A 15007-nucleotide genomic window follows, 5' to 3' on the forward strand; every position below is an offset into this window, starting at 1 on the left:
GGAATTAAGTTTACCCAAGGGCAAAGCAATGTTGTCATACATGAACACTCTATACCTCTTGATGATTTTTACTTCCCAAATCCAGCTTTACTCAAAATCTTCCCTGTCTCAGTTAACATTGCCACCGTCCACCCTTATGGTTCTATAAGGCATTCTTCGTCTTTTCCTTTCTTTATAAGAACATCTAATCTGTGGATACCCTCTCAGCACAATATATATCCCAAAACGGAATGAAATTCCTAGAATTCTGATGACTTAGTATATGTTATCAGTAATAATTATTGTTACGTTAAATTGCTGTGTGCCATGTAAGTAACCAAAATTTTTAATCAATTGTATCTCTAACCATGGCTATCCTAAGACTTTTGTCATCTATAGACAATTAGTGTTTTACTTTTATTCTTCTCAAAAAGTGGTTTATAGTCAGCTGCTATCCAAAATTTGCTTTTTCTTTAAGGAAATTTATGGAAAGGACTCTTACCAGTACTCTTAAATACAGATTTTCTGATAACTTTGGAGATTATACTATTGGGCTGATAAAAAATGGGGTGCAGTGGCTCACGCCTATAATCCCAATTCTTTGGGAGGCCAAGGCAGGTGGATCACTTGGGGTCAGGAGTTTGAGGCTCCTGAGGTCAGGAGTTGATCACTGACTAGTGTGACCAACATGGAAAACTCAATTTCTACCAAAAATACAAAAATTAGCCATGTGCAGTGGTGCACACCTATAATCCCAGCTACTTAGGAGGCTGAGGCATCGCTTGAACCCAGAAGGCAGAGGTTGTAGTGAGCCAAGATTGCACCACTGCACTCAGGCCTGGGCAACAGAGTGAGACTCTGTCTTAAAAGAAAAAAACTTCCAGGACTTGAATTAAAAAGTTGATACATTCATGAGATTTGCTAACCCAACATCAAGCAGAAAAAGAGTTAATTACATGGAACTGAACTAACAGAGACCAGAAATACTTTTTAAAATGGCTTTTTGTTTGAAACATTGCTTATCCTTTTTATGTTTTCATTTCCAGAGTCAAGATAACTTTTTTTCCCCTTTGAAATGTATATAGCTTATAGCAAATTGGGCAAAGTATAGTTTTTGAGCAGAGCATATTTTTTCTCTCTACTTGATTCTCCAGAATTTGGAAACCATTTGTGAGTACTCTTTATGTATGGTAATATAGTTATTTGTAAATGTTTAATAAGACTATGTTTTGCAAGAGGATACAATTGGATACATTGGTTATTTTACCAAGGCTTTGACTGGAATGGCATATTTTTAGATATTATCAAACTGCTTTGAGGAATTGAGGTCAACTTTATAGAACCAATGAAGAGCCCCTTGGGAAGATTGGCCTTATACTTTTCTATGTGATGCCTTTATAAAATTTGTGACCTGTGGTAACTAAAGAATGTCACTTTCTGAAAGACCCAGAAATCTCAAGTTATATTGGGACCTTGAGAAGAAATGAATTCACCCAATTCATATGGATGTCTGTAGGCACAGATAAATCTTTGGCTAGATTAACCTTGAGAGACTTTTGAAGGTTTAATCTCAGATTTCTTATGAAGAAAGTACCAGCAAAGCCAATTTTTAAAAAGCCTATGTGGCCAATCACTGGCCTTGCTGCACTTTATATGGATAATTAGGCCAAGCATAATAAGACTAAAATTTATCTTGCAAATAATTTAGTCCTATGATCATTTGTCTTTGGTAGAAATGGGGGACTGGAGAGAGAACATTATGTTAAAAAAACTATAGTATGCATGTTGTTAGATTCTAACTTTGTTCATTGTTTTTGAGCTTTTATTATTTTCTCACAATTTGGACTTCAGAATCCTGAATTCTTTCTGGGCTATGAGCTTCCAAACTAAGGTTTTCTAAATCTTCCTTTCATTTTCCTTATTTTATTTATTCATTTTGTTTTTTGGAGATAGAGTTTCACTCTTGTTGCTCAGGGTGAAGTGCAATGGTGTGATCTTGGCTCACTGCAAATTCTGCCTTGGGGGTTCAAGCTATTCTCCTGCCTTAGCCTCCCAAGTAGCTGGGATTACAGGTGCCCACCACCACACCAGTCTAATTTTTGTATTATTAGTAGAGAGGGGGTTTCATCACATTGGCCAGGCAGGTCTCAAACTCCTAACCTCAGGTGATCCACTCGCCTTAGCCTCCCAAAGTGCTGGGATTACAGGTGTGAGCCACCATGCATTTTTCCCACACAAAACAGCTTATGCAATAAATAATACAAATGTTAGTAATCCTACTCTCTTTCATCTATTTCAACTGGTTTAATCACTTGCCCTTATTTTAAGACTAATTGTGAATTGGGATTAATTAGAAATGCTCAGCTTTGTGGACCTTGATTTTCAAAACAACAGTTTTCTTCCCTTCTGCAGTTATCAATTGAGTAGTTGGAATTAAATAAAAGTAAACAAAACTATGCTTTCTTAATTTATATGATCATCATTTAAAAACAAATGAACAATATTGGAAGATTTATCTTTTAGAACCCACCTTTTGTTAATTATCTGTGGTAAATCTCTCCATCTCTCATCCAACTGCTCCAAATGCAGTTTCAGCATTTTCACATCCTCTTTGGAGGCTACTGAAAACAATGATTCCTTCAGTTGCAAAAGTTTGCTATAGAATGAGGCCTGGGATACAACTTCATTTTGCAGTGCCTGAAACAAATAAGACATTATGGATCTCACCCCGATATGAATGAATAGTAAGGACCATGCAACACAGGGGATTCTTGCCCAAAGGATTTGCATTTTTGCAAAATGGAAGTCACTGGGGCCAGGCTGAAGAGAGCTTTTATTACTTGATTTAGAAATGGATCCACTTGGAGATCCATTTCTGATGGAATTTGGTTCCATTCCATTAAAGGTTAAGTGGATCCATTTCTAAATCAAGTAATAATATATGGCTGAAACCTGAATATGTTTTCTGGAGTCTGAGTTATAAGTTAGGCAAATCAAGAAGCTATAGAATTTCTTTCAGGACGAAGAGACTGAGTAGGCAAAGAGAATCAAAAAAAAAAAAAACCATTGCCAGAGAAATCAATGCATAGCTAACCGTAAGAGAGATGCATTGTAGCCTGGGACATGTTCTCCCTCTCTGTTTAGAGACTAGATTAGACAAAATGGGAGAACTTAAGGGCTCTTCATTCTACTTTTAAGCAATAGAACTCCTTCATTTAAAAAATTTAATCAGGCAGTGAATCTCTTAAGGGCTGTGAGGTGCATAAAAGTTGTGGCTCCTACCTAATAAAAGCTAAAATATAAACACTCCAATAGATTGGTAACAAAAAAAAAAAGATGTTAAGTAAAATGGTAGGTACAGCATAGCAGACAGTAAGTAGATGCTTGTGGAAATGCTTTCCTTCCCTTCCTAGTAAGGCCACACATGTAATACATGCAAGATCACTAAAGGGATTAGAGGAAGGTACACACAGCCTGTGGATGACAGGTAAGACCATGAAGCAGAATTGCTGCTTACACTGGGTACAAAGGAGAGAAACGGGGCAGGATGCAGAGCCAAAAGGTGGGAATGCACAAGTCAGGTCCAGCCCACAAGGTGAGGTTGCCTTACTGATGCAATGTCAGGATGCAGAGGCAACAGAGTTTGCAGTCCTCTCAGTCATATGGCACCTAGTTTCCATGTGGAGATGTGCAGCAGCAGTTTTAATGCCCAGATAGCCGTGTGTCAATGTCCTCATTTATAAAACAAAGAGCTGTGATGTCACTTCTGGGAACACCCCATGTATATTTGAAAGAAGATAGATACCAGATTGTAGATCGGGATTACCCTTTATTTTATGCTCTGGGCAGGAAACAGTCACTATGGGTTTCTGAGAAGGGACTTGGTGGAAGATGAGTGCAGACATCAGTGTTTAATAAACCAGAAAGTCAGGAGAACCAGGAGAATGGAGTACCCACCCAAGTCAAGGAAGGAGAACATTTAAAAGTGGGGCAACAGATTCAGATGCTACAGACACTGGTGACAGAGTTTTCAGAGAAGCAGTTACAAAAGTAAAAGAACATAGCTTCCCTTAAATGTCTTATGAAAGTTGATGGGAGAAAGTCGGAATATAAATCTGTAATGCAACAAATCTCTTTTGAGAAACAATTTTGACTGTTGGATTTTCTGGCATAGATAGCATTGTTTAAGGCAAGGTTTTAATCTCTAGAAATCAGTGACATTGTCTTTAGCTTCAATTATACTCAAAGACTTCCTTTCTTTTAGTTTAAAAAATTGACTTCTTCAAGTATGAAATAAACTTTGTCTTTCTACCCATTACCTATATTTGTGCTCATTCTTTTTTTTCTTGCACGAAAATAATCATTACAGTGACTTCTTTTTACATCTTATTTCTTATTTCTTTAAAAGAACAACCTTTATTGCCCCAAATTCACATACATACCAAAGTAGAGAGATTATACCTATTTCTAGCCTCAGAAATTATTAACTGATAGCCCACCTCTTTTCATCTATATTCCTACCCATCCTTTCCTCAACTCCTTTGCCAAATCATTTATATTCAGATGCTAGACATTCCATTACAGGATTTTCTAAGACATCATAGAAACTGATCATCACTAAGTTCTCATTGTTAGTTTCTCTGCCTTTCAGGTCATGGTTGGTTTCTTCTTTTCGGAACAACTTGATGTCAAATGATGCGTCAGGAATCACAAAATCAATGCAAGAAGGAAGATACAAATTTATTTATTTTATTACTTTATTTAAAAAAATAATGTAACTGTAACAAAAGCATTTTTTTTTCTTTCCTCACACTTCCTTGAACTTGCCTGAATTAACTGAAGTTCACTTTCCACTTTGACTCGGTCTGCAGAAATGTCCATTTCTGGGGAACTGGCTATAGCTTCACAACGCTCTAACCAAGTCAGAAAGGATGATAGTTCTTTCTCTAGCCTAAAGGAAGCAGAGAACAGAAACAAATTCATTGAAAATTATCATGCTAGGAGATCAAACCTTTCTGAAGTTGGAGGGTCCAACACAAACCATAGTAAATAATACAGTCTCAGTTATCTCAGTCTTAGATGTGACAGCACAAAGATCACTCCTTTCATTTTCTGTGTATCCCTGCACTCAGGTTTCTGTTGGGTAATATATAAAGATCCACATACATCCTCTCCACTCTTGGGAATCTTCAACTTACAACAAAGATCAAGAGTTTCCTGTGCTAGACCCACAAGTTCACATGTTTTGCATCTGGGATAATTATTCCCCATCACTTAAAGAACCGCTAATCCAGAATTTCCTATTTAATAGTGGCAGCAACTCAAGGAAAAATGCTGCTCACCTCTGCCAGTGGGCCAGCAGGTTCTCCAGTGCAGTCTGTCTCTCCTTCGCCTTCCTTAGGGTGCCCTCGTATTGCTGCTGTAGAGCCGCAGCCTCCTGAACACAGGAGTCTCCATTCACAACTTTTCTGGCACTGGCTGAGAAGGCGGTTATCGGGCTTCTCAAGGACTCCAGGGCCTGGCAGAGATCCTAAGAAGAGTTCGAGAAGAATGCAATGAAAGGACAGGAGCCAACGAGACCTGCTTTGACACCCATCATCACAAAATATTTTCCCTCAGTCATGATAAACAATAATGGTACTAAGAATGGGTACAAATATACAGCTTATAGAAGAAATCAGACTTACTGTTTGATAGATTAGTCGGGGGACTATACAGTAATCTATCCTATGTTTCAAAGTAGCTAGAAAATAGAATGTTCCTTGCATAAGTAAAACACAAATATTTTAGGTGATGAAGGTCCCAATTCCACTGATTTTACTCTTACAAATTATTTGAATGTATTAAATGATCACATGTGCACCATTGAAAACAAATAAAAGTTAAATATTTTTAAAAGGTCTGTGCCCATGATTTGCAGCAAGACATAGTGAAAATGAGAAAAAAAGTGATCTCATTAATACAGAAATCAAAAATGAGAGAAATCAAAAATGGAGAGTTCTCCAAATAAGAATGTGCTGCTATTTACCTGAAAACATTCACTTTTCCTTAACAATTTAGATAACTTGTAAAGGATGATTAGTCATTTTATGCTAAATATGTGAGTATTTAAAAACCCTGTCCTTAACTTACAAAAACCACATGTAACTTACCATAATCACTACAAGAACTACATATAAAAAGAGTTATGGCTGAAGAAGCTGCTGTCTACCTCAACAAAAATCATAATAACAATGACAGTGCCTCAGAATCTGGCCAGCACTGCATTACCTGCATCCCATGTATTTACTCATTTCATCTTCATTAGAAACCTAAGAGGTATGTCCTTTCATTAGAAAACCACTTGCTTTAGGAAATTTAAATATCAGAAAAATACAATATTAGCCTAGTTGGCACTCTGTTATTAACTTAGCTGTCTATAAAAATAATTTCATCACACTGAATTCTCCTACTTTTCCTCATTTTTTTCTATAAAGAAATTACAAATAAGTAACACAAAAGTGTCTCATTATAAATATTTAACAATAGAAATCTTCCTCCCTCTTCCAGATGTGCCTATGTCAACGGGTTGTTTTCTATCAAGTACACCTCTATAAATGTATATGCATTAGGACATGTACACATGCATGTACAATAGGAATCATATTTATATTTTTATTTATTAATTAACATATGGTAGTACTTCTTTGTGTATAATTCTCCCCATTTGTTCTTCCCCTCAAATTCTGCCAGAGCCATCTGTTTGTTGCCTTGCAGAAGATTTGCAGTAATCAGTTCTGAGACTAGACCAGAAAACCAGTCGTTGGAAACAGGTCAGTGAGGATACATTCCTTAAACATCTGAGTATAGTGGGTTAAAATCTGAAGATAGCTATACACATATATTTTTCCTTGCAAATATACTTTTGTTTATAATGCTGGCAAGTGGTAACAGCATTTATTAAAGCTAAACTCTGAAAATGTTATATATTCTAATTAAAAGAGAGAAATTAATTTGAAATGAATACTCCTTTAATATACATCTTTAATAAAAATTTATTTGCACACTTACATCTTATATAAAGTGAATATTAGATCTATATACTTACTAATATAAACATTTTTCCTATTTCAATTTTCATTAAAAGTTTACTCTATTTTCTTTTTAAGTGAGAATTATCAAATTTTTAAGTTGGTAAATAGTAGAAATGTTGAAGCATATTCTTACCATATGTTCTTGAAGAACTTTGTATGTTTCTGTAGCTGAAGAACATGTTTTAATTGGAACAGCAAGTTTATCTTCAAATTCAGACACAGATTGCTGGATCTAAAACATTGGTGCAATATAAAATTAACAGCGGGAAGAACACATAGCAAGGCAAAAAATAAAAGGTTATTAAGAAAACAGCATACCTACCTTTTTTGGATAACTTTCAATGTAATTATAAAATGCATTCTTTAAACATCTAAAATCATTGTGTCCTGTTATTTGAAAGGAAAATAACTGTTCTTAATGACTAACTGAATGCAATGTGTAACATTCTCATATGCCACCAAAAAAGGTGCCATATAAATAATTATAAATTTACTCTTCATTGACACCTTGGTAGATGATTGGCAAATTATGTCATTTTCTTATTCCACGATTTGTGAAGTGCTCATTGTATTTACCTGCAAATACAGTGTGAATACGTAAACTTAAGTATGCATGGACCACTTCTTACCTTTCTAAGGTTCTCTTCAAACTTTTGCTGCTGGGATAAATGACCCAGGATTGTTCCTTCCAGACACTGTGCATGCTCTCGAAGCTCTTCCCAGTATCTTCTTATTTGTGTGAGCTTGGCTTTAATTCGAGCAGATTCTCCAGTGGTAACAAATTGAGCAAAAGACTGGGCTTCTTCTTCTAATCCTATAATGCTGCTGAGCTTACTTTCTATTTCCTGAATTGTGACCTATTAGTTAAAACAAGAAAAATAACAATGTAGGCTGAGCAAGCTTGGCTTCCTAAAATGATATAATCATCTGCAAAGAGGGAATATTTGAAGACTTGGATGGTTTGAGCGCAGCTATGAGCAAACACCATGTGGTTGGGGAGGTGAGTTATACTGAAAATGTCTGGAAATTACAGTGATGGGGGTGTGCTTGTTGAATAGAGAATAAGGAGAAATAACTACTCTTGCTTGCAGTGAAGTAACCCAGGAGATGTCCCTGGGACACTTACATATCTCTGAAGATACAGAGAATTATCTGCTTATGTTATAAATTAGGCATTTTAAATAACTGAGCTAAAGAAGCATTGTGTTTCAGTAACTCATTAGAATGCTAAATATTGACATTCACTTATTTTTCTGAAATGCAGTTGAGTATTTCATATGTTACTAAAAGGTTTAATGATTGTACACCTACCTAAAATCAGTTTTTCTTTCTCAAATTTATCATCTGTTCTTGATGCCAGTGGTTTCCAAAGCTAGAATGCATTAGGATCATCTGGTTCCTGTTCTCCAGGATTCAGTCTTAGTAAGTCTAAGGTAGGGCTCAAGAATTTTCATTTCTAACAAATCCTCAGGTGATACTGAGGCTGCTGATCCAGGGACCTCATTGCTATGTACTTGACAGGGAAAAGCCCACATACTGTCATTTCAATTTATTTCAATTGGGGGAAGAAAGGACATTTTATGTGTGAGCCAACAGCTGAAAAATACTGATCACTGTGAAGGAAGTGTGTGTATGTGTACATGTGTTTATGTGAGTCTGTGGAGTATCTCTCACAAACATAGAAGCTTGTTTGTATATAAGAAGATAAAAATTATTTCTCTGAGAAAAAGGGCCAAATTATTCAATGAAAATAACATCAAATATTCAACTAAGTCTCAGTTTCAGGTAATTTAAATGGAAAATACTATTACCCTAGGAAAAAAAATAAAGTTTTGAGTTTTGTCTAGATGAGACACCATAGTCAGAAATAATTTCTGCCTAGTTGAGACAATCAGAAATAAGTTACATAAGATTAAATGTTGGATATGCGTCACTTATTTTTCTTTTTCATATGAATGAATGAAGTGGTATAGCTCATCAATATTTGTTGTTTGAGCATTAATACAACCTTTCTTCATTTTGTTTTTTTAAGATTATATTTTTTGGAAGAATTAATCATAAATTCAACAAATATAGGTTGTCTACAAAGCACTAATAATAGTTCTAGGTGCTGGAACACATCAGTGAAACAAACTTAGTTAAGAACAGAGCTCTTAGTTCTTAGAGTAATACAAATTCCTATATGCAAATCACTTGAGCATATTGTTGGATTGTGGTAAAAATAAATCCATCTAAGAGAAGAAGATGAACCCAGTATATGTTCTTATCATTTATCAATTATAAGTTAGGAATAAGAAGTCAGTCGTTTGAAATGGCCTGTAATAATGAACAAAAATGGGCTTAGTGTATTTATCTTCCAGCAATGCAAATGCTTCATTACTGATAATCCTAAAATAATTTTAAAGGGAAAACACTACTACAAATGTTACTATGTTTTTAACATTTCCTATAATGAGTCTTCTGTTTGGAAATAAAACATAAACCTAATAGACCAATTTCTACAGGACAGTGTATGCCACTGTATCCTTGTTAATTTCTAGCAAATATCTTTTTCCTGGTATTCATATTCACTTTCAGAGAGTTTAAAAAATGCCTTATTGAATGTATTGAAATGTATTTCTAGACTGACAAAAGTAGATGATAGAATATTTATTTAAAAAAAATATAATCTTTTTTTCCTGAAGAATAACAATGAGATGACATTTGATAGTTGACGTATTCCAAAGTCCTGGAATAAGGGCAAAATTAATAGTAAATGAATTATAGAAAGAATACATACGTTGAAAAATGTATGTTAATTTTCAAAAGGGGACATTTTTGAGACAAAACTATTTAAATTTACTATTTTTTTTCTTAGAATTTAGTGAAAATGATTAAATGACAACTCTTAAAGACAATTTTAACAATGCATATTCTTTCATAGCCTCACATCAAAATAGAAAAATATCCTGGTATAGCAAAGAAGACATAGCAGACTGTGGATGTGACACTCCATGTATGCTTGACTGCAAAATATGTGTGATAAGCAAGGATGATCTGCACAGCAGATAATCTCATCTGAGCAACATTGCACCCTCCCACCCTCCACATGGTAATGACTTGTTCTCCGTCACAGTGTGAAATGTTCCCTCACCTTGGTATTTATTTTACTATATTTAATTGAAATAGCAGAGGGCTTTCCCATTCAAAAAAAAAAAAAAAAAAAAAAAAAAAAAAAAAAAGCTGAGGTAGAAAAAGTGGTTGAATTTTTAAAATGTGTGGTATAAACTTGTATAAAGTAAAGGAAATGAACACTCCAAGCTCATTGCTTTAAGCCCATTTTTCTTCTTGAACTGTCTAAATGAAGTGATCAATCACAGTCTATCCACCTGGTCATTTTAGACCTGGGAGAGCTAAGAAATCAGAGGACCTCTGACCATGCTCCGAGGCCATAAATGAAAACATTATAGCAATGGAGTAGAATTGCTTCATTTAAGAAAGATGCTTTTCAAACTCCTCCTTGTGACTGGTATGGGTAAGTAACACTAATACTTGAGCTGCACAGTGGGACTTGTATTTTAGAGTTGTACATGATGAATACATTTCATGTTGTATAATGAATCGGCAGAGCATTCTATTGAGGTTAATTCAAAATCAAGGAAAAGAATGTAACCATAAAAATATTTTAATGATATTTCACACAATGTTAACTTTGAATGCACAAGTCAGAGAATGTTAATACACAATTCCAACTATAAAGTGTTGCCCAGTATCAATCCAGACCTCTTAGCTTGGTAATCTATGTGAATTTACTTTTAATAGTCATATTGCAATGAAAGACTTGTCCTGGGACCAAACAGCATTTGATGAAATGTAAGGAAGTAGTTCTTAAAAGCTAGACATGGATTATAAATAGAACGTGTGAGCAGGTCACCTTAATTTGGCTGATTTGCATGTCCATGGCAGATGACGAAGTTTCCAAGCCATTGAGTTCTTTTTCTTTCTCAGTTATCCAGGCGGACAGAGTCTCAAAATTACTGCCAAAATGATCCCACTTGGTTTTCACCATTTCCATGGTTTTAATACTAAAATTAACCAAATTAAGTAAATAAAACTCAGTATTTTAATAGAGAATAACAACACATTTTCCTTGAAATCACCAGGTGAGAAGATAATGAAGACATTTATGATCATTTCAAAGTTGATACTATTTGAGCTAAAAAAAATGCACATTTGTTCTGAGTGTATCAGGTTTTTCTATCTTCTCTGAGAATGGACATTTAATGAGGCAGTGTCTATGCTTTGAGTGGAACTGCACTTCAAACAAAATATTGCTGGGTCCAAAGGGGTTTGAATCCAGGTATAATCTAATTAAACTCTGCATGTGACCATTTGTTGCCAGGACTCATTTTAGTGAACTATGCCAGAAGATATTTCAGTGTACACAGCTTTTCAATAGTCCTGTTTCCAAAGAAATGCTCTATTTTTTTTTTTTTTTTTTTTTTTTTTTTTGAGATACAGTCTCGCTCTGTCGTCAGGCTGGAATGCAATGGTGCGATCTCGGCTCACTGCAATCTCCACCTCCCGGGTTCAGGCAAGTCTCCTACTTCAGCCTCCCGAGTAGCTGGGATTATAGGCATGCGCCACCACACCTGGCTAATTTTTTTATTTTAGTAGAGATGGGGTTTCATCATGTTGCCCAGGCTGCTCTTGAACTCCTGAGCTCAGGCAATCCGCCAGCCTCCCAAAGTGCTGGGATTACAGGCATGAGCAACCACACCTGGCTGGAAGACATGCTCTTACTCTTAAAGGAGAGACATTGCAGTGATGCTTTCTATGGAAAGATCTTTATAAACTGCATTTTATCAATCAAGAAAGAACTTGTGATCTCAATCCCAAGCTGCCAGAAAGGAACTTTTTCTATTATCAGAGCTAATCCTGAAATGTATAATATATGTGATTTCAGCCATTTTCATAAATGTCATATGGTCCTGATTCCAAAAGACGTTTATAAATTCCTGTATATGAGCACCCTCACTACTTTTAGACAACTTAGGCTTTATTGGTAACAAATCTAGTGAACAAAATTTCAACTATAGATTTTTATTTTGTATTAGCTATACATGTATAGCCAGGTAAATATGGCTTTCAGTTTAGAAAAAGACTAAGAAATTAACACTATATAACTGAACTTATAAGCCTTTGGGTTAAAAAAGAAAAGTGAAAGAATGTCCCTGTTTAGCAAAAGGCACTTGAAGACATCAAGAAAAATACAATGGCGTCGTTGATTGTCAAATTAAATAATATTGCAGTCTCTAATTTATACCCTGGATGTGCCTAATGCTGTCAGCAGTACAGGTAATGCAAGCTGTATTATACTGCAACTTTTTAAATTAAATAAAGATTAAAATGGCTATTCTTAAGAGAAGTAGCTTCCTTTCTAATAAACTCAAAGTTTTACTATTTCCATAACTTGAGAGAGAATATTTAATATAATATAAAGTCCTCAAAATTTCAAGTTATAATTTGTTTTAAATAAAATATGTATCAAATTTTAAAGTTTAAGCAAATGTAAAATGTTAATTTTAAGCCGTTAATAGTATTAAAAACACATTTAACATTTAAAAACCCACCATAGAAATGATGGCCTGTTTCTTAATAATAATATGCTGTTGTATATCATTGATTTGCCATTAAATTACGGTAAAATGGAAATGTTTAGCCATACTATTTTGAGGAGTATTGGCTGTGTCCTCATGTTTTTCCTGTCCAAACTTCTTGGTGTATGTTGTGCGTATAACAGGATATGAATAGGCCAAACAGTTATTTCTGTTAGATAAACAAACATTAAAAGTTTAAAGATAAAATGGATTTTAAAGTTAATTACTGGAAATAGCATATTAATTAGGATAACTTGAAAACCGAGGCACTGTCAACAAGCTCCAGGAGCTTCTTCAAGTTGGAGACACATGGTCTATGTGATGTATATTTAGGTCTAGAATCTACACTACAAAATATCTCCTTTTCACTCTAACTGGTGACAACAGAATAATACCATAACATTTTTAAAAAATATTCGTTCTTTTTTAAGATTCTCTCTACAATGTACAAAGGCCACAGAATGGGAGAGTTATGGCTTTCTCATGAACATGATCAGTTTAAGATGCAAAGCCCACATCCTTTCTTTTTGGCTCTGTGATAGATATTGGTTTCTGTATTAGTGATACTTTCTTTTGAATTGTGAGTTGTTTCCTCAAAACATGCTGGAATACACAGACACTTCGAGATTTTAAAAGAATCTTTTGAATACAAGGTACAGGAAAGATTGTATGAAACTTTATCTCAGAGAAGAAAGTTTAGGACTTGTCAATCACATACTCTTCTTCAAGCGTGTCTTCTAATTTTTTGACTTGCTCTTTGATTGACTTGGCCTGCTGTTGAAGCAGCTGCTTGTTTTGGGGCCCAAGTGGTACCTCTGAAGCTTCCTTTACAAGGTTCTCAGCTTGAACTGCAATACTTTCTGTCCGTTTAGAAAACTCCTGGAAAAAAATATTACAATCGTTAGGTAGGCATTTTATATTATTTATCTCTGCCCTCAAATAAAGTGCACATATTGCATACAGAATAGATGAGTGGAAGAAGAGATGGATTCATACATCTTATGTTGTTCTTAACAATAAAACTGACTTATTTCCACATGGCCAAAATAGACACTTTGTTAGCACTTTATTTATATTATTTCATTTTTCGAGATAGGGTCTTGATTGATCTTTTGCCCATGCTGGAATGCAGTGATGCAATCATGGCTCACTGCAGCTTCCAACTCCTGGGCTCATATGATTTTCTCACCCCAGCCTTCCAAGTGACTGGTACCACAGGCTGGCACTACTGCGCCTGGCTAATTTTCTGATTTCTGTAGAGATGAGGTCTCACTGTGATGCCCAGGCTAATCTTGAACTCCTGGGCTCAAGTAATCCTCCAGTCCTGACCTCCCAAAATGCTGGGATCACAGGTGGGCACCACCACCCTGGCTAAGGTTTTCATTTTATAGACACAGCCAGCTATTTACCTCCATAGTTACCCAAAAATACTCACAAAAATTGTTACTCTTTTGTTTCCTGGTTTTGCTTCAATGTTTGGAATTCTTCGCTTCATTATAGTAATTAATTTATTCACAAATAAGTTAACTTATTACAGGCCAGTTCACCAAAATCAATAGTTATTGATCATAGAGATAATAGATTTCTAGGCCAATGAATAGAAACATTTATTTATTTAATGTAATATCTTAGTCAAAAGCAACTACCAGTGATCTTTGGCCAGGCCAGGCTCACACCTTCAACCCTAGAATTTTGGGAGGCAGAGGCAGGAGGATTGCTTGAGGCCAGGAGGCAAGAGCTTCATCTCTAGGAAAAAAAAAAAAAAAGTGGCCGGGCATGGTGGTGCATGCCTGCAGTCCCAGCTACTCAGGAGGCTGAGGTGAGAGGAGACAGAGGCTGCATTTAGCGGGCATAATGGCTACATTCCCACTACATTCCAGCCTGGGAAACAGAGCAAGACTTTGTCTCGGGTTGGGGGGGGGGGAGAGAGAGAGAGAGAGAGAGAGAGAGAGAGAGAGAGAAGTAACCAAACCATTTTGTTAACTGGTTCTCTGAAAAGAGCTGTAATCTAATCTTAGTGTTGTTAAATCTTATTTATTACATATGTGGAAAGAAAATTTAAGTTTTGACCCAATCAAGCTGAGGCTTGAATCCAGGATCACTAGTTGACTTTGGTGAATTATTTTCAGGCTCTTTCATGTAAAATGCAGATGATAATGCTTTTCTTGAAAGGTCACTGTTAGCATTCCATTAGCAATCTTCCTTTTAAAGTGCCTAACACTCTGGCAGATATTGATTATTGGTTTTGGTAGATACCTATTATTTTTATTTTCATTTGTTTTTGAGACAGAGTCTCACTCAGTCACCAAGCTCCAG

The 15007-nt window shown here is 35.5% G+C and overlaps 1 protein-coding gene across 33 annotated transcripts in view; it reads right to left on the reverse strand.

Annotated features, from left to right (window-relative positions):
• Positions 1–15007, reverse strand: part of SYNE1 (spectrin repeat containing nuclear envelope protein 1) — a 518696-nt gene that overhangs the window by 309743 nt on the left and 193946 nt on the right. For all 33 annotated transcript variants that reach the window (XM_078370315.1, XM_035297742.3, XM_035297743.3 and 30 more), the window contains 7 exons: positions 13410–13570; positions 10966–11116; positions 7682–7909; positions 7186–7284; positions 5322–5509; positions 4807–4930; positions 2510–2676 (listed from right to left, as the gene is read on the reverse strand). In XM_078370315.1, the coding sequence (XP_078226441.1) occupies positions 2510–2676; positions 4807–4930; positions 5322–5509; positions 7186–7284; positions 7682–7909; positions 10966–11116; positions 13410–13570 (1118 nt within the window). The remainder of the gene's footprint in view (positions 1–2509; positions 2677–4806; positions 4931–5321; positions 5510–7185; positions 7285–7681; positions 7910–10965; positions 11117–13409; positions 13571–15007) is intronic.

The sequence above is a fragment of the Callithrix jacchus genome, chromosome 4 (assembly GCF_049354715.1).
Source record: "Callithrix jacchus isolate 240 chromosome 4, calJac240_pri, whole genome shotgun sequence".
Classification (NCBI taxonomy): Eukaryota; Metazoa; Chordata; class Mammalia; order Primates; family Cebidae; genus Callithrix; species Callithrix jacchus.